This window comes from Pristis pectinata, chromosome 5 (genome assembly GCF_009764475.1).
Source record: "Pristis pectinata isolate sPriPec2 chromosome 5, sPriPec2.1.pri, whole genome shotgun sequence".
Taxonomy (NCBI): Eukaryota; Metazoa; Chordata; class Chondrichthyes; order Rhinopristiformes; family Pristidae; genus Pristis; species Pristis pectinata.
In genome coordinates, this window is record NC_067409.1 from 73275410 (window position 1) to 73303226 (window position 27817).

The following is a 27817-nucleotide window of genomic DNA, read 5'->3' on the forward strand; positions in this document are numbered from 1 at the left end:
GAAATCTTTTTGTGGGCAGTTGGCTGGAAAGTCTAGTCCTTGGCACCTATTTGAATTGATGGAATGAAAGTTCTATTGTGACACCATGAAATACCTAGTTTAAATGGCTTCTAATGTTATCCACCTAATTCTTGAGTCTTCAATATGGAATGATGCTGATGGGTATACAGGCTGGGAGAATAGCTGGTTAAAATGGAAATCTTCTGAATTTCTTGAGTGGAAATCTGTGGCATTTACAGACAAGGGGAAAACTTCATTACATGGCTTGGCCAGAATTTCTGTAATAGTATGCAGTACTTGGAATTTGAGTGGCACAGCTGGTAGCTTCTTTGAGCAATACAGTGTAGGAATGGGCCCTTTGGTCCTGACCACAGATGCTCGCTGTGTGGAGTTTGCTCATTCTCCCTCTGACTGCCTGGGTTTCCTCCAGATGTTCAGTTTCCTCCCACATTCCCAAAGATGTGGGTTGATAGGTCAATTGGCCACTAATTTGCCCCTAGTATGGAGGTGAGTTGTAGAATTTGGGGGAGAGATGAGCATGTGGTGAGAATATTTAAAATAAAGATTAATGTAGGATTAGTGCAAGTAGGTGGTTGATGGTTGGTGTGGGTTTGGTGCACTGAAGGGCCTGTTTTTGTACTATATCTCTCTCTGACTCTAACTTGAACCTTCTAGTCTTTTCCTGAACCACATCTTGGGAAAGATAAGATCTTTATTAGTTGCATGTACATTGAAACACACAATGATCTATTGCGTAGAGAGTTCTGGCGGCAGCCCACAAGTGTCGCCACACTTCCGGCGCCAACATAGTATGCCCACAACTTCCTAACCTGTATGTCTTTGGAATGTGGGAGGAAACCCACGCAGACATGGGGAGAATGTACAAACTCCTTACAAGCAGTGGCTGGAATTGAACCCAGATTGCTGGCGCTGTAAAGCATTATGCTAACTGCTACACTACCATGCCTGCCCAAGCAGTTTTACCTTGTTGCTTATGCTCAACTGTCAAAGTTTAATGGGAAAATGTCTGTTACAATGTTAAATCCCAGTCGACTCCAAAACTGTTTAGTGGTCAAGTGTACTTCCCTTTGAAGGAATACAATTGCCAAACACACCAAATTTTACAGGACTATTTAGATAATATCTGATTGGATGATCAGCAGCAGCTAGAACTCTCTGCAGAGATAATAATGGAGCAGTAATTAGCAAATAATTGAATTATAAAATGTATAGATAATTCTACTTTTATATAGTATTTCCTCTTCCAGACCCTCTGCCAAATGACATTAACAGTTCTTGTGTACTGTCCTGATCTCCCTGAATCTGTTGTTGTCATCTGTCTACTTGAAGAAAAACCTCCATTTTTTTTCTATATACCCAAACTACCACCATATTTCTACATGTCCTTTTCTGAAGTCCTTTAGTTTGTCTGTTTTATGTATATCCATGGTTCCTTGAATTCCTTCAAGGTTTAAGATATGCCTAAATAGCTCTCATTAAAATCAATAATAGTTGGTAAGACTATTATAAATGTAAATCATTTCTTCTCGTGTTCTCTGGCAACCTTATTCACCATACCAACCTCATCCATGACCATTTTCTATCCTGCTGTAACCAGGGAATTGCCAGTGATGGATTTTTCTCTGCTCCTACACCATTATTCTAGTGATTTCAAAAGATCCATCCTTGGTCCTGTCCTTCTCATTTACATACTGCCCCTTGTTGTCATCTGATTCTGCACAGACAATGATAATACCCAGCTCTACCTTACGACCTCCTCTATTGATCCTTTCACTATTTTTAAATTGTCAGGCCATTTATCTGACTTGCAATACTGGATGGGGCATATATTTTCTCCAACTAAACATTAGAAAAACTGATGCTTTATATTTTGCCACTTTTGATCCTGAGATGAACTCTGACACATCTACCTACTGCCCAACCCACCTGGAGTATTGTCCAATTTCATCCCTACCTTTACTCATTTACTGAAACCCCTACTTGTCTTTATCTTTAGATGACTATTCCAAAGCAGTCTTGGCTGTCTTCCCTCATTTTGCACTCTGTAAACCCAAGACCATCTATAATTCTGCAAGTATCCTGTTCACAACCCTGTGTGGTGATTGGAACTTGCTTTGGTTAGACAATATTTCTATTTTTAAACTTATTTTTCTGAAATCACTTCATAGCCTCAAGTTTTTATCTCTCATCTAGGGCTGAAAGCCTCCCAAATCTCTTCTTTCAATTTTGGCCTCTTGATCCCAAAGTTTAATTGCTTCACCATTAGCAGCTATGCTTTCAGCTGAGGCCATAAATCTCCCTGCTGCTTTCCTCTGAACTTTTATTTGTAGCAATGTTTTGTAGCTCAGTTGCATTTTATTTGATAACTGCCTTAGCAAGTTTTAGCAAATTGATAATTCTATATTGGTAATAGAATTCTTTTTTTTTTCCCCTGACTAATTGGCAGCCAATGCACCAAGTTGTGGATTTCTTTATTTTAAGACACTGATCGGCCGGCTACATTTTTGAAAACAATGTTTGATACTAGAGGTATTTGCCCCATCTTGCATTTAATCATTACAAGGTTTGGTGATGTAGGATAAAGGAACAGCTAAGACGACATGGACAATTTCTACTCAAGCTGGTAATTTGTTTTTATGTGAGCCAGTTGACTATTGATTTGTATTGCCTTAATCAGATATTTTGTTTAGCTATGATGGAAAATTGTCTTCTACATTTCTTTTATTAAACGATTTATGGATCTTTATTTTCATTTGTACAGCGGTTCAGGACTGAATTTTCAGAGGGAAAAATCACTGGAAAGGTAAATTGCCAGTTATGCTGTTAAGAACTCTTGGCTATGATGAATTTTTAATGCCTTTGAATAAATTATAGTTGAACATTTTAAATACCATTAAGAAGCTCATAACCTTTATTTTAAACTTCCTGTATCAATAAAAATGTTAAGTGTTTTTCAGTCTTCCAGAGCACTTTTATGAAGCAGCATTTGAAGTCATAATTTTTTTCTCTGGCAAATTATTGTTTCTTGAGTTGAATGTTGCAAGTTTTGTGATTTGCATTGTGTGGCAATAACCAAATTGCTTTTCGACCAATCCTGCACCTAGGCAAGTGAAATCTAAAGTGAAAATATTAGTCAAGCCATCAATTAGCATCTGAGACTTCACTATCAAGTCCAGGTTTAGGTTTATCACTGACATGTTGTGAAATTTATTGTTTTGCAGCAGCAGTACTGTGCAAGATATTACTGTAAGTAAGTTACCAAAAATAAATAGTGCAAAAGTGGAATAACAAGGTAGTGTTCATGGACCGTTCAGAAATCTGATGGCAGAGGGGAAGAAGCTGTTCCTAAAATGTTGAGTGTGGGTCTTCAGGCTCCTGTACCACCTTCCTGATGGTAGTAATCAAAGGGCATGTCCTGGATGGTAAGGGTCCCTAATGATAGCTGCTGCTGCCTTGAGGCACCATCTCTTGAAGATGTCCTCTACTGGCTAATGTCTACAACCCTCTTGGTGTTGGTTTATTATCACTTGTACCAAGGTACAGTGAAAAACTTGTCTTGCATACTGTTCGTACAGATCAATTCATTACACAGTGCATTGGGGTAAAAACAATAACAGAATACAGTAAAGTGTCACAGCTACAGAGGAAGTGCAGTGCAGGTAACATTGGTAGTACATAGTGACATAGAATTTACATTTCAAAGGGTAGAATGGTTATAGTAGAATTAATGAGTAGATCTGTAGAGAGCAGCTTTCAATGAGTCACCACGCTCAGTGCTTCTTGATCCTGCACATTGGAGCCTCCATACCAGATGGTGATGCAGCCAGTTAGAATGCTGTTCACCATATCTGTAGAAATTTGTAAGAATCTTTTGACATGTCAAACCTCCTCAAACTCCTAATGAAGTAGAGCCGCTGGTGTGCCGCCTTTATGATTTGCATCAATGTGTTGGGCCCAAGATAGATCCTCTTGAGATGTTGATGGCCAGGAACTTGAAGCTGCTCACCCTTTCCACTGCTGACCCCTCAATGAGGACTGGTGTGTGGTCATTCAGTTCCTTGGTCTTGCTAACAGTGAGTGCGAGGTTGTTGTCGTGACACCACTCAACCAGTTGATCTATTTCACTCCTGTACTCGTCGCCATCTGAGATTCTGCCAACCATAGTAGCGTCATTGGGGAATTTATAGATGGCGTTTGAGCTGTGCCTAGCCCCACAGTCATGTGTAGAGAGAGCGTAGAACAGTGGGCTAAGCACGCATCCTTGAGGTGTGCCTGTGTCAGTGAGGAGGAGATGTTATTACCGATCCTCACTGACTGTGGTCTCCTGATAAGGAAGTCAAGGGTCCAGTTTCAGAGGAGGTACAGAGGCCCAGGTTTTGAAGCTTGTTAATTAGTACTGAGGTGTCGAATGCCAAGCTGTAATAGATAAACAGCAGCTTGACTTGTGTCTTGCTGTTTATTGCTACTAATTTGCTACTTCCTTCCTGAATTCATAACTGTTATCCTGCATCTCACCACCACCTGTGCACTTTCCTAACCTCTAGCATTGGTCTCACACATAGGCTTGATTCCACTCATACATTTTGTCATACTGATGATTGATCGGATAATACTTATCTTTAATCTGGGAAAGCTTGGGGCAGGGTGATGGCGTTTGAAGTCTGGGTTATGTGCCCTTGATTAAGAATAATTCATTTTATGCAGTTTGACTCCATATTGCAAAATGCTTGCACATCTGAGGCTTTGTGGGTAAAGATGTAAAATGGTGTCAAGTGGTGTTGAGGTTGCAGATAATGTATGCCCTGTAGATATCTACGAGGTGCATTAAATGATTTAATGCAGTTACTTATGCTGCATACATTTGGGTGCTTTGACCTCTTTAGCAAGAATATCACTGTTTTTATCCAGCTGTGGCTCCTGCAACATTGGCCTATGTGAATTCATTTATATTTGGGGTAGACCAATGGAAATGTGTGGCTCCTGAATTTATGGCAACGTGGATGTGTACTGCTTTTGTACACATTTATACACGTGTAAATACAATAGCAATCGCATGGTAAATGTAGAAGCACATTCCCTGCTGCAAATGCAAAATATCCTGGAAATATGTTGGGGGTTGGGGGGGGGAGTGCATGTGAATTTTGGATTGGTTTAGCACAAACAATTCTTTGTGCAAATATTTATAATAAAAATGAATTTTGATATTTTCCTTGATTTCAATAGTTGCAATTCTACTTTCCATATGTTATACAGCCAGTTTTTATAACATTCTGTAATGCAAACATGAATCTATTCAACACTTTGGATCCAATTTTTGCAGGATCCAGGGAATTGGTATTGGGCACTTGTATGTTAGGAAAACCGTCATGTATGTGCCCATAGAACCAGTGTATCAGTGATGGAGAATTACTGCTTTGTTTTCTTTCTAGCGCTATAACTGTTACAAGCATCACTGGACAGATACAAGAAAGTCGGTTGTCCTTGAAGTTACTCCTGGAGGAATAGATCAGATTGATCCTTCAACTAATAAGGTTCTCTGTTCCTATGACTACAAAAACATTGAAGGGTTTGCAGAACTGTCAGATTATCAGGGAGGCTTTTGCATAATTCATGGCGGATTTAGTCGATTGGTAAGCTTTTGTCATTTATCATGTCAAAATTCAAGCATTTAATAAAACTTGGTCTACTTGTGTTTTGAAGTTTTTAAACAAAATTTCTAAAATTTCTGCCCACTTGTTGTTGGAAATATAATCTGTGCAATATAATATAAACATTGAATTAATGACCAATTTAACCTTTACTTGAACTGCAGCTTTACTTTTTCACTTGTCATCTGATTTCATATGGAGGAGTTGAGGTTGAATTGAATTGTCCATGTTCATATCTACCTGAGTAACCTTGTCATCTTCCCCCTTCTCACAGATCAGTCCCTTTTATTCCTTGTACATCCCTGCCATCTATTGCGATGCTCCCTTCCTAACTCCTTTTCTGTGTCCACTTAAGTAAGTTAAAACAATACTTTGAGATTCTCAGATGTCCAGAACATCACTGCTATCTGCTGCAATGCATCCTTGGCCCCCACCTGTGCATTCCCCATCATAGGCTTAAACAGATATCATGACCAACTGGCTTTTCCATGCATTATTAGACCAAGCTGAAGCCCACAAAGTGCTATTAGGTTTTGCTTGGCCACAAACCTCCAAGAGTGAAGAGTTCTGGAATACAAAGATAACCATGGCTTTACACTAACCATGATCTTAAACCCTTCGATTATTTCCTCCATCATTCCAAATCATGTACTTCATGGTCTGTATCAAGAAGACTGAAAACATCTATTGCTGTTATCTTTGCTACTTCCCTTCACCTAACTTACCGAGGCAAAATTACCTGAAGTTTCCCTATGCCTATCCATGAACTGCAGCTTTCTAGAAGTCCTCTCCAATAATTTTCCTTTGTCCCACTGCAAATTTGCATAATGAGGCCCACCTTCCTGAAAGTGGCTGCACAGGTTAATAGGGTGATAAAGAAGGCATTTAGCTTGTTTGAGTTCGATGTCCTCCTGGCATGCCTGGGTCCATGGTATGCTATTGTTATCTTTGTATTCTAGAAGGTATTGAGTTCAAGAGTCAGGAAGTTGTGTTGCAGCTTTATAAAACTGGTTAGACTGCATCTGGAGTATTGCATTCAATTCTGTTTAGTCCATTATAGGAAGGACATGGAGGCTTTAGTGAGGGTACAGAAGAGGTTTACCAAGATGCTGCCTGGATTAAAGGGCATGTGCTATAAGGATAAGTTGGGTAAACTTGGGTTGTTTTCTCTGGAGTGGCAGAGGCTGAGGGGAGACCTGATAGAAGTTTATAAGATTGAGAGGCATAGAGTAGACGGCCAGTATCTTTTTCCCAGGGTCGAAATGTCTGATATTCGGGCATGCATTTAAGGTGAGGGGATAAATTCAAAGTAGATGTACGGGACAAGTTTTTTTTAGTGGTGGGTACCTGAAATGTGTTGCCGGGGTGGTGGTGGAGGTAAATACGATAGCGCTGTTTATGAGGCTCTTAGGCACATGAATGTGCAGAGAATGGAGGTATATGGGCACTATATAGGCAGAAGGAATTAGCTTGGTTGGGTGTTTAACTATTAGTTTAATTCAGCACAGACATCATGGGCCAAAGGGCCTGTTCCTGTGCTGTACTATTCTATGTTCTGTTAAGAAGTCAGCATTGCAGAGATATTTATGAAACGTGATAAGTATATACGTCAGGCAGGATACTGGAGAGAACTTGGGCAGATTGCCTTTCTGCTTCAGAATAGAGGTCCTCCCCAGGTTACTTATGCACAGCTCGTACATCAGCAAGAATCTGGGAGACTGGCAGGATGGATTTGTCAGCTGCTATAGGGCTGCAGGCGTCATCTGCCATGTGGGAACTCGGGGCTGCTTTTCTGACTCGCGAACTGTCCAGGTTACAAACATGTCACAGGAACAGAACCCTGCTGTAACTTGGGGAGGAGCTGTAATGCATGTGGAATCTTTTGAGCTCACCTAAGAGGACTATGGGTTTATGCTTGAGTGGATATAAAGAAGTGATAAAAGTTTATAAAATTGAGAGGCATAGAGAAGGTAGACAGCCAGAACTTTTTCCCAGGGTAGAAATGTAGAATACTAGAGGACATGGCCTTAAGGTGAGAGGGAGAAATTTTAAAGAGGATGAGCAGGGCAAGTTTTTTTTAAGTGTGGTAGGTGCCTGGAAAGCACTGTGGAGTGGTAGTGGAAGCAGACGTGATAGAGCCTATCCAAGAGGCTTTTGGATAGGCACATGAATATACAGGGAATAGAGGGATATAGATGTGTTCTGGCAGGAGAGATTAGTTTAATTTGGCATCATGGCTGGCATAGACATTATGGGCTGAAGGGCCTGTTCCTGTGCTATAATTTATTGCCCACTAAATTAACTATAGCATCTCCCCTCTGACATTTTTAACTGATTTCTGTGAATGATTTCTTCTCATATTTTCCTCCACCCTTTCAAATGTGTTCTTGCAATATTCCACCCTCAACTATGCTTTCATCTCAATTATTGAACATTCCTTTCCAAATTTGCTGCTCTTTCCCATATCCAGTGTGTTGAGTCCTTGTTTTCAGCATGTCTCCCTCATCAGCTAATCAAACTGCTTACTTCCTATTTTGAGCAAAGCCCCGTCAACTCCTGGCCTAAAAATGCCTCAAATTTAAATTTCTCAACCTTTCAACAATCTTCAGTCTTTACCAAAATCTGCTTTTTTTCTGACCCTTTTGCAATGGTGTTAGATTTGACCCTGAGATGAACTTGGACCCATTTACAAGGGGTCACGAAGACCACTTGGTCTAGCAGTACCTGACTTCTCCTCCACAATTCTGTTATTTGACTTGGCTTTTACTTTCTGACTGGCCTCTCTAGTTCTTCCCTCTAAAGATGATCCAACTCTCTGCCTGAGTCTACTTTGCACCAACTTCCATTTAACCATCATCCTCGTGTTTGGTGACCTATATAAATTCAAGGTTGAGCAATGGTTTGATTTGTAATTTGCATTTCTTTTAACTTCATGCCAAGGCATTGTTTCCTCCCTCTGGAGAATTGAATGGCTGGAGGAGATTCCAAAGTACTTGTTCCCCTCATAAACTCTGACCTGTTGAGCATCCCTGTATTTAATCACTCCATTGTTGGCAAGGCCCTAAAATCTAAAATTCCTTTTCTAAACTGCTTCTCCAGCTTTTCCTTTTCAGTCACTCTTAAAATTGTGCTTTGGCCAAATGTTTGGTCATGTGGATAATTGCCAATCGTTGTTTGATGATGCTCCTTGGGACATTGTCTAAGTGAAACTCTTTAAATTTCATACTAGCATCCTTCCTCTGCCAGTCTAATGGTTTTCATAATTCTGGCCTTGGTGCACATACAGTTTGGTCTCAAAATTAGTTTCTGTATCTTGAGGTTGGTAGGTTCAAAGCCTTGGGGTGCTCCCTAAACTCTCTTCTTTTATCAGATACTCCTTACAATCATCCTCTTTGACCAAGCTTTTGGTCATCTCCCTTAATGATTCCTTATGTGACTCAGATGCCTGTAAATGCTTGTGACAGTCAACCATATTAAGGGTGCATGGTGTTGATAACTCTTGCAAGATCAGTGAAGGTTCACTTGCAATACAGTAATTCATTCTCAATCAATATTCTTGTAATTCTAGCATCTCTTTGCATCTGAACAAAGGGAAGAGATCATCAAAAGTGCAATTGACCATGCAGGCAACTTCATTGGCATTTCTCTACGCATCCGGAAAGAACCATTTGAATTCGATTTGTACCAAAATCACCGCTTTGGAAAATACAGCAATGATGAATCCATTACATCACTAGCAGAATTCATTGTGCAAAAAATTGCACAAAGGCATCAGGTATGTTGCTTTTAAGATGAATTGAGCATTCAAGTTGCAACATTCTTTAGTTGATTGTAAACTGCTGAAGCAATGTCATCTCGTAATGTATTTTTTCAGCCTGGAGTTATGTATGAGCTCATCATTTTACTTGAATTTGCATTGTGCAGCAGTTCCCTGTTTATGTATTAGAAATATAATTTTTACTTTTTTCCTAGGATCCAGTGAAAAGAGTATTAGCACTTACAGAAACGTGTTTAGTGGAGCGTGATCCAGCTACCTACAATATTGTGACATTAAAGCCTTTAGCAGAGGTTTGTTTTGCTTTTGACCAATATACTTTATTTGTGTTCCATTTAAAGTAAAAATGAGAGTACTCTATTCCCTGTCAAAAGGGGAGTGATTCATTCCAAACTGTCTGCCTAAGATAGTTTGGATTCTGGGAGATGCATTGTAGTTTCTTCTTCTGCCTGAACTTGCTAACCTGTGCAAGAATTTCAGAAAGGTGTTATGAAATTTCTGAAATACATCTTTCTAAATTGCCCTTATTGAAGAGCTGTTGATTTACTGATTCACTTAGTGTCCAGTGACTATCAAGTATTGATCAATTTCACACCCTTTTAAATTCCCTAGTCACATAGTTTCAAGTACAGTGACAATTGCATAGGTAAAATTGAAAAGCTTGAGGTGTTTAAAGCTACAAAAGTATTTTCAAACATATTTGAGCTATCAGGTAGCTTATAAGATTTAATGGTCAAGAACTACATAATGGCAGAGTTAATAAAGCTACTGCCTCATGGCTCCAGTGGCCCAGGTTGAATCCTGGCCTGGATACTGACTGTGGAGTTTGTATATTCTCCCTGTAATAGTGTGGGTTTCTCCCAGGTGCCCTGATGTCCTTCAGCATTCTAAAGATGTGTAGGTTATAGAGTCACAGAGCGATGCAGCATGGTTCCTTCAGCCCAACAAGTCCAAGCCAATCATGGTGCCCACCCAGCTAGTCCCAATTTCCTGTGTTTGGCCCAAAGCATCTAAACCCTGCCTCTCCGTGTACCTATCCAAGTGCTTCTTAAATGATACTATTGTACCTGCCTCAACCACTCCCCTGGCAGCTCGTTCCATATACTCACCATCCTCTGTGTGGAAAATGTTGCCCCTCAGGTCCCTTTTAAATCTTTTTCCTTAAATCTATGCCCCCTAGTTTTGGACCCCCCTACCCTGGGGGAAAAGACTGTTACCATCCACCTTATCTATGCCTCATAATTTTAAACATTTCTGTAAGGTCGCCCCTCATTCCCTATGTTCCAAGAAATAAAGACCTAGCCTGGCCAACCTTTCCCTATAACTCAGGCCCCCTAATCCTGGCAACATCCTCAAATCTTTTCTGCACTCTGTACAGTTTAACCAAGTCTTTCCTATAACAGGGTGACCAAAACTGTACACAGTACTCCACATGCAACTCCTATACTGATGAAGGCCAACATGCTAAAAGCCTTTCACCACCCTGTCTACCTGTGATGCTGCTTTCAATGAACTATGCACTTGTGCTCCTAGGTCCCTCTGTTCCTTTTACACTCCCTAGTGCCCCACCATTCATAGTACAAATCCTACATTGGTTTGACTTTCCAAAATGCATCAGCTTGCACTTATCTGTATTGAAATCCATTTGCCACTCCTCGGCCCTCTTTCCTAACTGATCAAGACCCCTTTGTAATTGACGACAACCTTCACCATCAACAACACTTCCTAATTTCGTGTCATCTGCGAACTTGCTGATCAAGCCTTGTGCATTTGCATCCAAATCATTTACATAAATAATGAATAACAAGGGTCCCAACACCAACTTCTGCGACACACCACTAGTCACTCTCCTCCATTCTGAGAAACAACCTTCAACCACCACCCTCTGTTTCCTATCTTCGAGTCAGTTTTGAATCCACCTAACTAGCTTTCCCTGAATTTCATGACCGGTCTAACCTTCCAGACCAGCCTACCATGCAGGACCTTGTCAAAGGCCTTGCTAAAGTCCAAATAGAAAACATCCATTGCCCTACCTTTATCTACCTTTTTTTGGTCACCTCTTCAAAAAAAAACTCAAATTTTGTCAGGAACGGCTTTCCATGCCCAAAGTCATACTGATTCCTGATCAGACTGTCCATCCAAATACTGGTAGATCCTGTCCCTCAGAATTCCCTCCAGTGGCTTCCCCACTACTAATGTCAGGCTGACTGGCCTGTTGTTCCCTGGCTTGTCCTTGCTACCCTTCTTGAACAACGGTACAACATATGCCACCTTCCAGTCTTTCAGGAACTTCACCAGTGGCTAAAGATGAAGCAAATATCTCTGCAAGGGCCTCCGCAATTTCTTCCATAGCCTCCCACAAAGTCTGAAGATGCACTTGGTTAGGCCCTGGGGATTTATCCATCTTAATGTGTTGCATGGCTGCAAATACTTACTCCAAAACATCTCCACTAGTTTCCCTTATCTCTTGGGCAAAGAGACGGAGAAATATTTGTTTAAAAATCCCATCTCCTGTAGCTCAAGACAGGCTGCCCTGTTGATCTCCAAGGGGACCTATTCTCTCCCTATCCACCCTTTTAATCTTTATATAGCTATAGAACCTCTTGGGATTTTCCATAACATTAGCTGCCAGATCCGTCCCGTACCCTCTTTGCCCTCCTGACTTCCCCCTCGTGTTCTTAATCTTTTTATAGTTATCAAGGGATTTGCTTGTCCCCAACCTCCTAAACCCAATGTATGCTTCCTTTCTCTTGACGAGACCCCTAATATCCCTCATCAGCCAAGGTTCTTTAAACTTGCCAGCTTTACCCTTCACCCTGACAGGAACACGCTGCTCCTGGACTCTTGCCATAACACTCTTAAAAGCCTCCCACTTGCTATTTGTTCCTTTCCTTTCAAACAGGCTCAGTCAATTGACCTCTGCTAGATCCTGTCTAATTCCACAAATTAGCCCTGCTCCTGTTTAGGACCCTAACCTGTGGACCTGTCCTATCCTTTCCCATCACTACCTTAGAACGAATAGCATTACGGTCACTAGAGCCAAAGTGCTCCCTGACTGCCACTTCCATTACTTGCCCTACCTCGTTCCCTGAGAGGAGGTCCAGTATTGCACCCTCCTGAGTAGGGTCCTCTATATATAGACTCAGGAAACTTTCCTGGACACACTTTGTAAATTCCACCCCATCCAGACCTTTAACACTGGGTAGTCCAGTCAATACCAGGGATATTAAAATCTCCCACTGATACAAACTATTATTCTTACAACTATGAGCAATCTCTCTGCACACCTGCTCTTCAAGTTCCTGCTGGCTATTTGGTGGGGGGGTGGGGGGGGGTGTCCATAATACAGCCCCACTAGAGTGACCCCTTGTTTCCAAGTTCTACCCACATGAGCTCACTGGACAATTGCCCCAAGAATGTCATCTCCAAGTTATGTCCTCCCTTATCAAAAAAAAGGTAGCACCCCTCCTCACTTGATCTCTGTCACACCTGGAGTATCTGTATCCTGGAATCTTAAGCTGCCAGTTCTGCCTTTCTCTTAGCCATGTTTCTGTTATGGTCATAACATCCCAGTCCTCAGAGCTAATCCACGCTCTGGGTTTGTCTGCCTTGCCTGTTAAACTGCATTTCAATGTACAAGATTTAACTGAGTATTCCTTTCCTTGGCTATCGTGATTACTAAACTTGCTCCTGCTGGCCACTGCTTTATCCCATGACTTGCTCCTGATCAGAGTCCCACCATCTCTCTTGCCCCCCCCCAAATCAGGGTAATTGAGCACAGTAAATTGCCCCTAGTGTAGGGAGTGGTAGAATCTGCAGAGAGTTGTTGGAAATGTGGGGAAACAAAAAAGGACAAATGTAAATGGTCGGCATAAACATGGTGGGCTGAAAGGTCTGGTTCTTTGTGTGACTTAGTGATGTTTCACTATTTCAAGTCTTTTAGTGAACTATTAGTAGCAGCACAAAGTAGAGCTTTGTACTTTTGAAGATGAAGAAAACTCTAGGTCTATTCCTAGATTTCCCCCATTGTTTGTAACAGCAATCTGGCCTTTGGCTTAATTTTGTAAATGGTCTTTTGGGATTTTTAGTTAAAGGAACTGGCTTGTATTTTGCATTTGCTTTTTGTTCAGTTTTAATCTTCAGTGATTAAAATTGTTTTCTATTAGTGAAATTATTCACGTTTCTTCATTCCTTCCATCTTCCCCACAGATATTTTCTCTAGTGCTCGACCCTGAAAATCCTCAGCAGTTTAATATCGAATATATTAAAGGTCATGTTTATAAATACTCATCAACTGAAAGGTATGATATTTTAGGACTCCCATAATTTTGTATGTATTAGACATCAGGGAAAAAAAATGGATGACCTCGGACAAAAGCAAGATGCAGAAGCGATTTCGCTTTCTGAATGTTTTAACTTGTTAACAAACTAGTCTTCTGGAGCAGCTGTTCTTAAATTATTTGTATGTCATTTACCTTTAACATGTTTTCAATAACTTTGTATTTCTTGGAATGACAAAGCATTGAAAGAGGACACTTGTTCCTTGCCTCTGCCAGTTCTGTGAAAGAATTATCAAGTGGTCCTGCTATCCTTGTCACATAGCCATGAAAATATTTACTGTTTCCTCCTGTTCTCCTTGGATGAAATCTGCTTTATTGCCCTTTCATGGAATTTGAAACTAATGTGGATGAGGAATTAGTTAAGTGGTAGGAGAGAGACTTGTCAAGTTTAGTGAGTATGTATTTAATAAACAGGATGTGACTAAATGTTTGTTGGCAATCTGTTTCATGGCCTCTGTTTTGGATTTTACTAAAATTACCGAGATGAAGGAATTGGCAACCAAATATTCAGAATTGCTGTTACAATTAGATGGCAGGGGTCAACTGAACTTGGAGATTTTCATTAGGGTAGTTAAGGTTCACAAAACCAGAGTGGATATTGGGCATTAAGGTACAGATCAGCCGTTATCTAGTTGAATGGCAGTAACGAGAATCTCAAAGCTGTTCTGCCTTTCAGGAATTGCATTCTAGACCCTTGTGATTTTTTTTTGGGACATAGGAGTTGGTGTTGAGTTGCATACTTGAAGTGAAAGCAAGGCCTAGGTGAGTCTGCACCTGGACCATTGTACATAGTTTTGGTCATCTTCCCTAAAAATGTATTGCCATTGAGGCATTTACTAAACTGGCTTCAGGGATGGTGAATTTTCTAAGAGAGTGAGTAGACCAAGTCAGTATTCTCTAGAGCTCAGAAGAATAAGGCCATTGAATCTTAGTGGGGCTCACAGGCTGGATACAGGGAGCTAGCTTTCTCCTAGCTAAGGAGGGGTTGCAGTGTCAGATTTGAGGAGTAGGCTATTTGGGACTAGAGAAATTTTATTATTCAGAGTGGTGAATCTTTGTAATTCTCCACTTTGGAGGGCTGTGGCAGCACTGTTGTGCTAATTCAAAATAGAAATCAATAAATTTCTGGATATTTAGGAACTCGAGGGATTGTGCAGTAAAATGGAGTTGAGGCAGATGATCAACCATGATCTTGACAAGTGTGAGGCAGCGTCAAACAGCCAGATGGTCTGCTCCTGTTCATACTAATGTTCTTCCCTTCCTCACCTTACAAATCACTCACCTCTGGATTTGGTACTAATTTGCAACTTGTCCTCCCGTTACTGACTTTCCTGTCAATGGAAATATTTTATCTTATTGATCAATATCCCTCCGATTTTAACACTTTCATTAAATCCTTCATTTCACTTTCTGTACATCAAGGGAGACAACCCCAGCTTCTGCAGTCTTTCTGAAACTGAAGTTCCTCTTCCCTGGTAACATTCTGGTAAATCTCCTTTACAACCTTCTAGAGCGTGGTGTACAGATTACATACAATACTCCATTTAAAGCTATACCAGTGATTTATAAAGGTTTAATGTTGGCATCCCTATTTATTTTCTGCTCTTTTAATAAAGTCAAGAGTCCTGTATCCTTTTGACTGTCTTGTCAACTGGCAATTTTCAAAGATTTGTGTGTGTGAATCCATTGGTCTTTCTTCCTGCACCCCTTTAATATTGTTTAATTTAAACAATGTTGCCTTTGCTAATCCTTTCAACATTCATCAATTAATGCATCTGCAGTAAAATCCCTGTGTCTGCTCCATTTCATCAGTCTAGCTTTGTCATCCTGAAGACTTGTGTTCCCAAGCATTGTCATCAGAAAACTTTGAAAATATTTTATAAGAAAGTCCTGCTCATTGAATTCAAGAAAATCAATTTTATGATTTGAATGTAGCCACTTGTACTTCAAGCTTTTCCAAGCTAGTTATTCAGTAGTCCAATTTTTCAGTGCTGCTTATCTGAGGACTGTAAAATGTGCATGCGCCTCTGATCTTGACATATTCCACCACTGGAATATCTGCTGTATCATTTTACTTGGCTAACCATGTTTCCTTATCTGCTTACAACATTAAGCCAAGAGCAGATTTCACACCTGGTATGCTTTTTTTAAATGCTTGATTACCAAGTAATTGAAAATCTGCCTGTTTTCAATCTATTTAAAACCTAGATAAAACTTCTATCCTATACTCCACTTTGCATACAATTTTAGAAGGAAGACCCAACTGAGGAAAAGTGATGACTAGAGCAGAAGTCCTGGAGTTCTGTGTGCAACAGTCATCTTATGTTTCTGGTTGCATTCATTTTAACACTCCTTGCCACTCACACACCAACCTGTCGTGTCTGTCCTCTGCCTTCTCCATTGCCGTGGAGAGGCCAAACACAAATTGGAAGAACAAAATCTCTTATTCCACTTGGGTATCTTACAACCCAATGGTATGAACATTGAGTTTTCCAATTTCCTGTAACCCATACTCCTTGTGTACTCCTCTGACACACTCTCTCGTCTACCTAGTTTTCTTCTCTTTTGCTCACCTCTCCCATCCACTGCTGTCCTGATTCCATCTGCCCATCAACCTTCCACGTCTGGTTCCACTTATCACCTACCAGACCTTTTACCACTCCTCCCTTGTACAGTTATATACTGGCAGTCTTTCCTCTCCTGATGCATGGTCTTGACCTTTTGCTGCCTCAGATGCTGCCTGACTGAGTTCTTCCAATGTTCTGTTTTTTGTTTGAAAGTCCTGGAGTCTTTGATTTGATTCTTGATTATGGCATTTTAGTTTATCAGTTCAACCTTTAACATGACCATAAGATCCAACATCTCAAACATGTTTATGTCAGATTGACTCACCGGAAAATTTTGATTTATTTAGCACAGTGCTGCACAGCAAGGTTCATTGAGAATTAGGATTAACAGTTGCACTGAAATACTGTAAATTATCTTTAAACTTAATTTGACATTAACCCAAATTAGTTTTGTTGATATGGATGCTATAAAATTTAAGCTTAGTTTCTTTTTGTTTCATGTTAAATTCCTGTTGTATGCCATTTGCTAAAATTTATGGTGACACACTTTTGTATTTTTTTTCCTTGCCCAGATAAATCAATGATAAATGCCCTTTCCTGTTTTCCTCAATTGCCTTCTCGTGGTTTCAGCTGCTTTGTCTCTAATTTTGAGAAACAGCATATCCACTGTAAACTTAATCAGGTCTAACAGCTTATCATAACCCTTTGTTCCTTGTAAATGATATGTTTCTCAATTGTCTATGTACCCAAATTGAATCTGCATGTAACTTCATTTTCAATACATTGACTGTACATCCATTTTCTGTTCATACTTTAAGCAAATTCTGCACATTTAATGAGGAGGCATCCTGCTAACCCAGGGTTTCAATTTCATTCCTTTATTGATATTACATTTCCTTGGTAAAGGACACAGAAGTAACAGACCCCTTTCTGCAGGCATTCCATGGTTTTAAGAGCAAATGGCAATAGACCTCGCTATAATTCAGTGAGCATATTGCATTTATAGATTTAACAATGTTGATATATGGAAGAGTTTTCTATGTAAAACATTACCTAACAAAGGAAACTATTTTGTTTCATTTGGAGATGATTTTAGTTTTTTGGTCTTGAGTAACTGACTAATAGTGTTGAATCTAAAACCAATTCATCTATTATGAATAATTCTTAGAGATTCCTTAATGGCTAGCCTGCTGGATGGAGTGAGAGCTTCTGGGAACAGAGATGTGTGTGTAAAGATGATGCCAACTCACAAGGGCCAGAGATGGGGTTTACTGAGTATGCCAGTAGATGAAGAAGTAGAAAGTCTACATCTCAGGTTTCTAAATGCCCCACCAAGTAAGTGAATCTGATGTATATTTCATTGTAAAATTTTTAGTCTTTCCTGCTTCATGTGTCTAGTATTTCAAGTTTTCTTAATGTTCTAACTAATGCAACATTAAATTTGAGGTTAAGTAGAAATTCTGCTATTTCTGGTTGCCGTTCCAACGTGGAGTCCATAGACTTTTACTTCTCATTTATAGCATGTGTTGAAACATCAACCATTTCTTTTCAGCAGATGACATTGCCTCAATGAATTGCAATTAAAATATGGTTATGATTTAATTAAATAGCTCCAGCTGAAAATTATTTTTCAATAACACAGCTGATTTATAGAAAAATTGCACTGTACTGAATTTTAATTTCATATTGTATTTCAGATGGTAACTTTTCAGATGCAGTTTTCAGGTTTAATGCAAACATCTCCTACAGTGGTGTTCTGCATGCAGTGACACAAGATGTAAGAATTACTTTCCTTTTAAAAAATCTTGCAAATCTTTCCCCCCTTGTGTGAGGTGGTAAGCATTAAAGATTTTTTTTAAACAGGGTCTTTTTTCAGAGAACAAGGAGAAACTGATTAATAATGCTATCACAGCATTGCTCTCTCAAGAAGGAGATCAAAGTGCCAATAATGCAGAACTGGAGAGTCAATTTCAGGCTGTAAGACGGTTGGTTGCTTCAAAGGCTGGCTTTCAAGCTTTCACAAAGCTTCCCAAGTAAGAAGTTTTCGCTATAATGAAAAGCAAAAAAAACCTGCAGATGCAGAAAATCTGAAATAAAACAATAAAATCTTAGAAATATTCAGCATGTCAAGCATTGTCTGTGGAGAGAACTTGAGTGATCATTCAGAACTGGGAAAAAATAAAATGAACATGTTTTAAGTTGCAGAGGTGGATGGGGTGAAGAGAACAAAAGGAATGTCTGTGGGGGGAGACCAAGAGAATCCAGATGAGACAAGTGCTGTTTGTGTGGTCTGAGAGTGCGAAGAATGGTTAAGTGCAGCTTGGAGGTGGTATAACTAGAGGGAGACAAATGATGGCACAACAGTGTAGCGCAAAAGCCAATGGTGCTGGAGCTATATGTACAAACCACAGCAGTTACTGGAAATCAGAAATAAATAAAACAATGTTGGGAATACTTAGCAGGTTGTGTATTGTCTGAGGTGCTCTATATTAGAACTTCAAGATGCAAATTAATTATGTGTGGGTGTGTCCTTTCATCTGGTATCTGAACTGAGACGTGTGGTTTTTCCAAGGAATGTTTGCAGCAAGCTTGGGTTGCATGTGGTTATAGATCAGCACAGCCATTGTAATAATAATGTAGATTGTTCTATTTTAGTTGGGGGGGGGGGGGGTGGATGCGGAGATGGTGCAGGGTGACAAAAGCAAAAACTGCAGGCCACTGAGTAAAATCAATAGACTGGTCAAATATAGTATTCTCAAGTCTCAAAATTAGCAGTACGACCAAAGGGACCTTTGTAATTGCTGCAATCTTGTCCCTTAACACAGACACACATCTTAAAACTGTCTCTTTTTGCTCTTTAAATGCAATAATTTGTGCTTTACATATGTGACCAATTGAAATTGCTAGATATTGCTGACCATTTTTAATGTTTGGTTGGGAGTGGGAGGAGGGAAGCTCAAGGGTCCATTCTCCAAGATGACATTTTCAGTTGTAATTAATTACCACAAGCAGATGCAAATCCCCTCAAACTGGAGACCCAGCAGAAAGGCCAGAATGTTATTACTTTGCTTTGTTTATCATAGATCTGCAGGAGTCATGGCATTCCTCTGTATTGATAAGCACATTTCCCTGTTCAAAACATTCAGGTTTCGGGAGAGGCTTGGTGTGAAGACGGTGAAAGCTTTGAAAAGAAACCATGATGGTGTTACACATGCTGCCATTGATATGTTATGTGCCCTGATGTGTGTAAGTCCAGGATGTGCTCTATCGAATGCCATATTTGTAAAAGCAACAGATATTGTTGTACAACGTTTTAAGCCATGAATTCTTAAGATTGATGTATTTCTGTACAACCAGAGTAGGTTTAAAACTCCCCATCTAGACTTGCTTTGTAACTTGCACAGTTATGGAATTTTACAAGCAACTATTCAGCTTATTATGCTTGCATTAGGTCTTTACCCAATATATGCAAGTTTTTGTACTTCAAATATTCATCTAAGAATTTTGTTCTGTTCCTATCCTTTTTTGGCTTGGGGAATAGAGCAAGTAATAATGACTTTTTTCCAGAAGTATTGGGCACAATGTTCCAGCAGAGTTTTAAAAGGTCCAGCACTATTGTAATATGTCAATTATTGTAACTTGGTGTCTTTGTATTTACTAAACATCTATTCTCCTCATGATTCTCTTAATCAATGTTTTGGATCTTTCTCATTTGGTTAATGACTATTCTGCTGGTGAAAATGGTTTCTCCCATCTCCCTATTAGTTACGAACACTGCCTGTTAACTTGCCACTTAGTCTTCCCTGCAACAAGAAGCACAGTCCCCTTCCAAGACCTTGCTATCCTTCCTAAAGGGTAATCCTTGGAATTGGATACAAAACTTGAGCAGAGGGATGGCTACTGTTTATTAACAGTGTATGGTGCCTCTTGTGTATTTGGTAGGCATTAATAATGCAAGCATAAATCCAAGGGAGAAAAGGAATTTGTAGATAAAGCCAAAATTAGCTGTGGTTGATGGGAAGAAATCTGTAGACTTAAAGGCATTGATGGAGTAGTCAGGTGGGCAGAAAAGTGGTGCTGGCATTCAGTCCCGAGGGAGGCAATGCATTTGGTTAGGGAAAGCAAGTTCTAAAATACTGAGAAATGTAGAAGAACAGAGGGATGTAGGAGTGTGTCTCTGTTCCCTGAAAGTAGAAGTGGGCTTGGTAGACAAAGCAAAGCACATGGGATGCTTGCCTTTATTGCACAAGGATGGATGTGATTGCAATGGGATGGGAAGTTTGTGAAGATATTGTCACAACTGGAGAAATTGTTTGGTTGGGCCAAGGATTTTGCTTCAGAACAAAGGCACTGAGAGGAGATGCTGTTCCATTTTGTGGGAAGGACCAGCAACAAAAGAAACACACTAAGTCATGATTCAGTGTTAGAAACTGTTTTATTAATAACTACTTATGATAATAAGAAAAATAAAAGTAAAACTGCTAGAAGTAAATAAATGTTAGATCTTAAGCTTTAACCCCAAAAACTAAACTTGAAGTGTGTGTGTGGCAAATTCCCAAACTGCAAGTCCAGGAATAGTTCTCAAAGTTCAGTTCAGCGAGCCATAAGGTGAAATGTGAGCAAAGGCTTCTGCAAAACCACCGTTGACCAAAGAGAAAATGTAGAGAGAAAATAGAGTAATTATGAAATCCAAATGTTCCACGATGGAACCCATACGACACCTCAATCACTGATCTCCATTCCTTTGTTCCAAAGTATCTGCCACCCCAAAAAGGCATTCGAGACATGGCCGTCCACACAAATACCTGTTTCCTTCTATAGGTTAATGACAAAGTGGAGTCCACTGGATTATTCCAAAAATCCATATGTGGATTGTAGTGACACAGTTATTGTTTTTCATCCATTGATACAGAGACCAGCAGGCAGGGTGTGTCTCTCTTTTTCTGTGACAGTGCATGCGCGCGCATACACGCACAGTCTTAAAGGGACGTTCACCAATAGTAACCTAATCTGTAACAAGGACTAATTCTCATAGTGGTAATTAAGTGCCATAGTCTTGAGGTTAAAGGTGGAAAGCTTGGAGGGCGGTTGAAGAAAAAGGTGCTTTTAAAGTTGGATACGTGGAATTCGCAAACAAAGGTGGAAGGGGTAGAAGTCTTTGCTTTTAAAGTACCAGGGCTGTGGGCCAAGAGCTGGGAGATAGAATTATTCTAAATGGCTCTCTTTCAGCTAGCATGAGCACAGCAAGCTGGCTGCTTGTGCTATTAATATTTCAGATTTCATTAAAAAGTTAAGCATTGCTTTTATTAGTGTCAATTTATTGATGAAACCAAGGATACTGTACCCTCTTCAATGAGCTTATCAGCTTGTTCTGTCACCTTGAACCATGCATGTGAATTTTGTTGTAGGACATGTATTAATATTATACATCTTTAGAATCCTGGATTTTTAATTTGTACAATGACTTTGTATTTTTGAAGAATTAAATTTTTATGCGAGAATATCTATTTTTGCTTTTAGCCAATGCATGATGACTATGACTTGAGACAAGAGCAATTGAACAAAGCATCACTTCTATCCTCAAAAAAGTTCTTAGAAAACTTACTTGATAAATTCAATGCCCATGTGGTAAGTCTTTCAAATGGATTGTAGCTTATTTTTTTAAATTACCTATTAAATAACTGAATACGTCTTTTGATGAAAGCTTTGTATTTGATGTGCTGGTTTATGTCCTGATGCATAGTAATCTATCACTTTAAAAATAAAAATACCACTTCTAGCAGTTTGTGAAGGATTTCAATTTTTAATTTGAATTGTGCAGATCCTTTGCCTTTTGGGATAATTGAGGTTGTACTTTGTATAAGTGAACCATTTGCCTCACGAATTTCCTAATTTTGCCAAGTAAAATAGGTTTAATGTAAATGGGTGCTCATACTTGATGGGCCAAAGGGGCCTTTTCCATGGCGTATGACTATTACTGTGACATGGAGATATTGTATTATAACCTATAAACCTTTTTGCCAGGTTACTGTTCTTTCCTTGCTCTATCATGCCCCTATTCCAACTACCCGTCTTTCCTACAGAGAATCTGACACGGAAGAAGTAGAATCTGAAAAATCAAACTGAGCACTGGTACTGAAAGATGATGGTAACTACAGAATAAACTGGTTGGCTACTGTGCTAAAGGGCTTGTAATAAGACACATTGCATCTTTGACCAATGATGCCAGCTCATTATTAACTGTTTCTCTTCACGGAATGCTGACCGCCTTGCTGAGTATTTCCAGCATTTATTATTTTGATTTCTACCAGGCTAGTGCTGTTTTCACAAAATACTTCCATTTTTCTCCTCTGCAGGACCATGGGACAGGTGCACTGGTGATTAGTTCCCTTCTTGATTTTCTTACCTTTGCACTCTGTGCTCCATACAGTGAGACAACTGAAGGACAGCAGTTTGATATGTTGTTAGAAATGGTGGCAGAAATTGGAAGAACCTTATTCAAACTTTTCCAGGTATGTCATTCCCTTTGTAAACATTTTGTTGTAAATTTAAATCTTGCAGGCTTGTTCTGGAAAATATTGGAGTCCACAGGACTTGATCTTTTTGCAACTCCAAGGATATAAGGGATATCCTTGCTATTCTTTGTTGATCTGTACATCTAGCTGTAAAAGGTGTTTGAAGTAGTCTCAGATCAGTTCCATGTGTGTATGGCATTTAAAATATTTTTGTCTTATTTGTTTGAGCTAGCTCACAGATGCCATTATAACTGGGACACAACTATGGTTGAGGTGTTGCAACTTAAGTACTGGTAGCTTTACTGAAGTATAGATAATTTGGAGCAAGTTAACTTTGATTCTTGAAGTAGAATTCTTGCTAATTCATTTTAATTTGTGTATCTGTAATCAAGTTTGCAGGTTCCAAGTGTTTCAATGTGTTCAATGATTTTGTAACCAATTTTTTTTTAAAAAATCAATTTCTCTTCATTCTTAGCACCCTTCAATGGCGATTGTAAAAGGTGCTGGTTTAGTGATGAAAGCTATTATTGAGGTGAGTGTTAGTTATGAACTGAGCTCTATAGCTTCTATCCTTTTTTTTGTCACCTCCCACTAACTTTTTGATTCACTGTTGGAACAAGGGTGATGAACTTAAGAGCATGAGTAAGCACATGGAACTACAACATAGCGGCCATTACAGAGACTTGGCTGTCACGAGCAGGAATGGCTGCTGGATGTTCTGGGGTTTAGATGTTTCAAAAGGGACAGGGATGGAGGTAAAAGAGGTGGGAGAGTGGCTTTGCTGATCAGGGACAGTATCACAGCTGTAGAAAGGGAGGATGTCCTGGAGGGATCATCCACTGAGTCAGTGTGGGTGGAAGTCAGAAACGGGAAGGGAGCGATCACTCTATTGGGAGTTTTCTACAGATCCCCCCAATGACAGCAGAGGGGCAGATTTTGGAGAAGTGCAAAAATAACAGGGTTGTTGTCATGGGTGATTTCAACTTCCCTAATATTGATTGGCACTCCTGAGTGTAAAGGGGATAGATGGGACAGAGTTTGTTAGGTGTGTCCAGGAAGGATTCCTGACACGGTATGTGGACAGGCCGACTAGAGGAGAGGCCATACTGGACCTGATACTAGGCAATGAACCTGTTTTCAAATCTCTCGGTGGGAGAGCATTTTGGAGACAGTGACCATAACTCCTTGACCTTTACTATAGCCTTGGAGAGGGATAGGAGTAGACGATATAGTAAAGTATGTAATTGGGGGAGGGGGGATTATGATGCTATTAGGCAGGAACTTGGGAGCGTAAATTGGGAACAGATGTTCTTGGGGAAGTGCACAACGGAAATGTGAAGGTTGTTTAGGAAATACTTGCATGGTATTCTGAATGCATTTGTCCTACTGAGACAGGGTAAGGATGGTAGAGTGAAGGAACCATAGTTGTCAAGGGGAAGAAAGCTTACCTAAGGTTTAGAAAGCAAGGATCAGACAGGGCCCTGGAGAGTTTCAAGGCAGCCAGGAGGGAGCTTAAGAATGGACTTGGAGCTAGAAGGGGGCATGAGAAGGTCTTGGCAAGTAGGATTAAGGAAAACTCCAAAGCATTCTACACGTGAAGAATAGGAGGATGACTAGAGTGAGGGTAGGACCGATTAGGGATAAAGAGGAAATGTGTGCCTGGAATAGGAAGAGGTAGGGGAGGTCCTTAATGAATACTTCAGTATTCACCAAAGAGACCTTGAAGTTTGAGGATGGCATATGACAGGCTGATACGCTAGAGCATGTCAACATGAGGAAAGAGGATGTGCTGGAACTTTTGAAAAACATTAGGATAGATAAGTAACCAGGGCCAGACAGGATATATCCAAGGTTATTATGGGAAGAGATTGCTGTGCCTTTGGCAATGATCTTTGCATCCTCACTGGCTACAGGAATAGTGCCAGATGATTGGAGGGAGGGAACATTTCCTTTGTTCAAGAAAGGGAGTAAGAACAACCCTGGGAATTACAGGCCAGTGAGTCTTACTTCAGTGGTGGGCAAATTACTAGAAGATTCTTAGAGGATTTATGGGTATTTAAAGAAGCATAGGCTGATTAGGGACAGTCAACATGGCTTTGTGAGGGGCAAGTTGTGCCTCATGAGCCTGATTTGAATTCTTTGAGGATGTGACAAGGCACATTGAAGGTAGAGCAGTGGATGTGGTGTACATGGATTTTAGTAAGGTGTTTGATAAGGTTCCTCATGGAAGGCTCATTCAGAAAGTCAGGAGGCGGGAGTTCCAGGGAAACTTGGCTGTGTGGATTCAGAATTGGCTCACCCATAGAAGACAGGGTGGTTGTAGATGGAGCATATTCTGCCTGGAGATCAGTGACTGGTGGTGTTCTGCTGGGATCTGTTCTGGGACCCCTGCTCTTTGTGACTTTTTTTTATATATAAATGACTTGGATGAGTATGTGGAAGGGTGGGTTAGTATGTTTGCTGATGATACAAATGTTGATGGTGTTGTGGATAGTGCAGAAGGTTGCTGTAGGTTACAGCAGGACATTGATAGGATGCAGAGCTGGGCTGAGAAGTGGCAGATGGAGTTCAACCTGGAAAAGTGTGAAGTGATGTACTTTAGAAGATCAAATTTGAAGGCAGAATACAAGGTTAGTGGTAGGACTCTTAATGTGGAGGAACAGGGTTATCTTGGCATCCACTTCCAAAGATCCCTCAAGGTTGCCACACAGGTTGATAGGTTGTTAAGAAGGCGTATGGTGTGTTGGCCTTCATTAGTTGGATATTGAGTTCAAGGGCTGCCAGGTAATGTTGCAGCTCTATAAAACTCTGGTAGGACCACACTTGGAGTATTGTCTTCAGTTCTAGTCACCTCATTATGGGAAGGATGTGGAAGCTTTAGAGAGGGTGCAAAGGAGATTTACCAGGATGCTACCTGGATTGGAGAGCATGTCTTATGAGTAAGCTAGGGCTTTTCTCTTTGGCGTGAGGAGGATGAGAGGTGACTTGATAGAGGTGTACAAGATAAGAGGCATAGATAGTGGACAGTCACATTTTCCCAGGGCGAAAATGGCTCACACGAGGGGGTATAATTTTAAGGTGATTGGAAGAAGGTATGGGAGGGATGTCAGAGGCAAATTTTTTTGTTTTACACAGGTGGGTACTTGGAACGCCCTTCCAGCAGTGTTGGTGAAGGCAGATATATTAGGGACATTTAAGAGACTCTTAGCCACATGAATGATAGAAAAATGGAGGGCTATGTGAGAGGAAAGTGTTAGATAGATCTTAGAGCAAAATAAAATGTTGGCACAACATTGTGGGCTCAAGGACCTGTACTGTGCTATAATATTCATTTTAGAGTTAACATAGAATACAAGGTTCTAATTAAATATAGCCACTCCCTGGACACTGTTTCAGGCTGAACCTGGTGTGTGTAACCTTGAAACATGGTGCCTGGATTGAGCTTCAACCTTGCAGCTGCTTGTAATCAGGCCTGCCTATTTTCCAGCTCCTTATGAAAGCTCAATTATGTCAGACTTGACAGAACTTGCTATGCCATTGCAGCCCTAGTTGTATCTGAAACTTTGTTCGTATAGTAACCTATACCAAGTACCCTTCACCTATCACCCTTGTGCGATCAAGCTTTGAAGCCATGTGATACCAAAAATTTTAAATGTTAACCCTTGTCTTCAGACTCCTTCCTCAATCTGAACCCTCCCAAATCTTGGTATTCTCCCACTGTAGCCTCTTATCTGATTTTCTTCCCTGCATCATTGATGGCTATGACTTCAGCTGTTGAAACCTGAAGCTTCGCAACTTCCTCCCTAAGCATCTTTACCACTCTAAAAGCACATCTTTGAAATTATTCTCAATCCTGTCTTAATGTCTTCTAAGTGCCTTGGTGTTAAATTTTATATGAACATTCAAATGCTTTTTGTAAAATGAAAACTCTAATTTCTTTTGTTCCAAACAAGGAGGGTGACAAGGAAATAGCTACAAAGATGCAAGAACTTGCCTTAAGTGAAGGTGCTCTACCTTGTCACTTGCATACATCAATGTTTACAGTTAGTGCAGATCAGCGCATGCTGACTAATAGGTAAGTTTATCTTGTGGCAGAGCATTGCTTATTAACCCTCTAGGTTCTTAACTAATGACAGAATTATGCTGTTTCAGGCAGTTAAGTAGACATCTGGTTGGTCTTTGGACAGCAGAAAATCCAACAGCATTGAATTTGTTAAAACGGATATTGGTAAGTAATTTTCAAAGTCCTGTTATGTAGCCTTGTAAACTGGTGCTAAATGTTCAGAATATCTCCTGCAGACTGATTCAGAGAACAAGATTATTGCTAAAATTGTATACTTTCCCAAAATGCTGTGCCTCTCCGACAAATTCAGTTCTTGTCTCCAATCTCACAAGATGCTTTTTTTTGTCTTATGTCAAGTTTCTATTCAAGAAACTTGATCACAGTAGTAATGTTTACTACCAGATCATCATCCTTTTGAGATTCTTTAAAACTGTAGTTTAACATCATAATCTGAAATCTTTTTACTTCAGAAATAAAAATAAATGCTGAAAATTTCTGAGCAAGATAGACCACATCTGTGCAGAGAAGCAAAGTTCAGATTTTAGTAACATTTGGCTAGATCGAGAAATTGGTGGGGGAAGCAAGTTGCAAGATGTAGGGAAAATGGGGAGGGAGGCAAAAAAGTGAAAATTGCAGATTAGATGGCTCAAGGCAAATGACAAAGGTAATGGGATAAGTAAGCAAAGGATGGCTACAGAAGAGAAATGGGGATACAAAATCACTCTCGTTGCTGATCATCTAAAGCTCTTGAGGTACCTATGATGTGCTGTTGAGGTGTTGTTGAGCTTTGCTGGATTAGTGCAGGAGGCTAATATTGTAGATTAATTGGGGAATGGAGAATTGACTGGATGTTCAGGTCATACTGAATGAAAACAAGATGGGAAGTGA

The 27817-nt window shown here is 40.1% G+C and overlaps 1 protein-coding gene across 5 annotated transcripts in view; it reads left to right on the top strand.

The window, feature by feature from the left end:
- Nucleotides 1–27817, top strand: part of LOC127570492 (dnaJ homolog subfamily C member 13) — a 118693-nt gene that overhangs the window by 15336 nt on the left and 75540 nt on the right. For all 5 annotated transcript variants that reach the window (XM_052016122.1, XM_052016123.1, XM_052016124.1 and 2 more), the window contains exons 5-18: nt 2783–2824; nt 5451–5651; nt 9238–9444; nt 9642–9737; nt 13654–13745; nt 17520–17686; nt 18049–18128; nt 18215–18384; nt 19498–19597; nt 21872–21979; nt 22708–22863; nt 23342–23398; nt 26820–26941; nt 27019–27094. In XM_052016122.1, coding sequence (XP_051872082.1) covers nt 2783–2824; nt 5451–5651; nt 9238–9444; nt 9642–9737; nt 13654–13745; nt 17520–17686; nt 18049–18128; nt 18215–18384; nt 19498–19597; nt 21872–21979; nt 22708–22863; nt 23342–23398; nt 26820–26941; nt 27019–27094 — 1674 coding nt within the window. The remainder of the gene's footprint in view (nt 1–2782; nt 2825–5450; nt 5652–9237; nt 9445–9641; nt 9738–13653; nt 13746–17519; nt 17687–18048; nt 18129–18214; nt 18385–19497; nt 19598–21871; nt 21980–22707; nt 22864–23341; nt 23399–26819; nt 26942–27018; nt 27095–27817) is intronic.